Raw genomic sequence first — 2,708 nt, 5'->3', positions numbered from 1 at the left:
GGTTTATAGTGCTGCAGTATCTGTTCTAATGGGGAGTGTTAGATTATATAGAGGCACTTTTATCATATTTCGGATCAGTTTCATTCATAGTCAGAAGAACTTCTAATTTCTGGAGTTAACGAAGAAGTCAGAGAGTTTCTCTGCGTCTCAATTACATTGACGCAGCACAAAGCGCTAATCTGGAGTTCGGCCCCTATGCAAGTAACTTGTATCGATGCCTTGGGTTCTTTAGCTCGGATAACTATATATATTATATATTTCGCTCCTTTATCTTAAAGGCGGTGTTTTTATGAGCGTTGCTAATGTTTAGGAAAGCAAGTAATTCTTCATTGGTCAACGCTCTATCATTCTGTTACGAATAGGATTCTCGCCTATGTTATGTTAGACGCTGTACTTAGTATTACTCATTCAAACGTAGTAAAGTAAACGTCTAACCGCCTTTAAGGTAATTCGCATTCTGTCATTGCCCGGTCTCATCTATTTTGTACCTATTATATCAATTCTACAGTCCTCTTTCCCTTCCTTATTGTAACTATTTTATAAATTGCGAATATCGGGCGGCTCGGCGTGTTCTTTATTTCTTCTTTCCTTAATTTTCTGAGTTTGAAAATTTTAATTCGAGAATCGACAGCAACAAAGGAGAATACTACGAACTACTGATCGACAGTCAATATCAAATCTCCAGAGTGAAGCGTAGAACGAGTTTTGAGGAAAGCTTTATTTCAACTTGGATAAGAATAACCGGATAGCGAGGTAAATTTTAACCTCAATCCTTCATTTAATCTTTCACGTTCTAAAGGAATTCAGAGGTACTGTTTTTATTAATACGTTGCTATAAAGTAAGTGTGTGTACATTTAAAATTAGATGTTATTTAGAAGCAATACTTTCGTAGAATTCTCGAAATGTATTGTAGGAAGATATATATCCTAATAGATGTATTATATATAAGGTGGATATATATATATATATATATATATATATATATATATATATATCAAAATAAGATATATATATATATATATATGTATATGTATATATCTTATTTTGATGATGAAATAATATAGATATATATATATATATATAGATATAGATATATAATATAGATATATATATATATAGATATAGATATATTATATATATATATATATATATATATCTATATATTATCTATATTATTTCATCATCAAAATAAGACTAACAAATAAAATGGCAAATTTACGATAGTTATACAATACAATAATAATATAATAATAAATAATATAATAATATGATATAATATGATAAAAAATAATATAATAACATAATAATTCAGGACATAGAGGATCAAGAAGTGAATCGAGATGCCTAATAAAAAGAAAACGCAAAATAAACCGAAAACTTTTTGCGACAGATGCCACCGGGTAGGACATCTCGCACGAGATTGTTTCACGCTTATGTGCGACTACTGTAAAAGAACAGGACATGATATGGCGGATTGTAGATCCTTTGAGAGAGATAAAAAATACATAATAGATTCAGCTAGGCAGTATTACAGAAAATATTTTGCAAATGCTGTACAATCCCAGGGTCAACCTGGTACCAGCAGCGAAATCAGTACAGAAATGTCAACCCTATCAACTGTAGGAGCTTACCGTGAATATTTAACATCTCCTTATAAAGATGTTATCGAGATCTCAACCCCAGAATTGAAAGGTGAAAAAGCAAAGATGATGGTTTCTAAAAACTTTCCAATTTCAATGATAAAAATAAGTACGTTAAAGGACGATGTGACTGCTGCTAAAGAAGTCCTCACTTTAGAGGATGTATTCGGTGCTCAGATTCAAACCATCTGTTTAATATGCTTAAGTATACACATAAATAACAAGACTGTACTACATCCTTGTCGAGTAATTTCTGATGACTTTTACGTAGAGACAGATGGCATATTCGGCTGCGATTTTATCGCCAGAGCAAAAATCAAGGATGGGAAACATGTAGAATTAGCTGGAGTACGAATACGATTCATCCCTAACGAACGTGTACGCGGAGTAGTAAGAATTAATGAACTAGTGGATCTTTCAAACGAGGACTCAGATTCAGAGACACTAACAGAATCAGGTAGCGAATTAAATTCTTAAATCAGGTATTTCTCTCGCGTTATAATTTACCAAATAATAATACTAGCCAAATCAGGTAGGTTATAGTCTCTAATAGCTGAATTTTTTAATTTTATATAGTAAATGACAATCTGTCAGAATTCTATTTATAACGTTTTATTCTATGTTACTTATTCTGCTAAACTTATACCGTTTTCTGAAGAATTAATTAAAACATTCACTTTTATCTTATGACATACGGATATACTCGAGGAGAAATGAAGTTTATCATTTCTTTTGCAATATTTCGACTTTTCAAAACCATTATATAGATCACAACGGACGTGCAAGCACTTCGAATGCCATATTATTACAGCAGAATTGAATTTAATGAAATAATATTTAAAAATGTAATTCAATTATCCGTTCAATTATATATATCATAAGTTATACGCGAAAACCTAACATCATTGATATTTAACGGTATAATATTGATAGAAGTACGTCAATTTGATACATATTTCGATTTATGTAATATTTAAACCAGCGCAATTATCTATTATTTGCAAACACTGCGTGACATAAAGTACAAGACTGTTATAATTACGACTGAAGGAAAACATATCATTTTA

The 2,708-nt window shown here is 31.0% G+C and overlaps 1 protein-coding gene across 1 annotated transcript; it reads left to right on the top strand.

Annotated features, from left to right (window-relative positions):
- The first annotated feature begins 227 nt into the window (after window positions 1–227).
- Window positions 228–2,221, top strand: LOC117208417. Its single transcript, XM_033449610.1, has 2 exons — window positions 228–753; window positions 1,314–2,221. Exon 2 carries the CDS (start codon window positions 1,342–1,344, stop codon window positions 2,116–2,118), a length of 777 nt encoding a protein of 258 aa, XP_033305501.1. The 5' UTR covers window positions 228–753; window positions 1,314–1,341; the 3' UTR covers window positions 2,119–2,221.
- Window positions 2,222–2,708: the final 487 nt, after the last annotated feature.

This window comes from Bombus bifarius, unplaced genomic scaffold (genome assembly GCF_011952205.1).
Source record: "Bombus bifarius isolate JDL3187 unplaced genomic scaffold, Bbif_JDL3187 scf7180000008072, whole genome shotgun sequence".
Lineage (NCBI taxonomy): Eukaryota > Metazoa > Arthropoda > Insecta > Hymenoptera > Apidae > Bombus > Bombus bifarius.
The sequence above is the reverse complement of the archived record's forward strand: the minus strand, read 5'-3'. Positions and strand labels throughout refer to the sequence as shown.

Excerpts from the sequence above, each read along its gene's own strand:
- LOC117208417 (XM_033449610.1), top strand. The coding sequence starts at position 1,342 with ATGCCTAATAAAAAGAAAACGCAAAATAAACCGAAAACTTTTTGCGAC.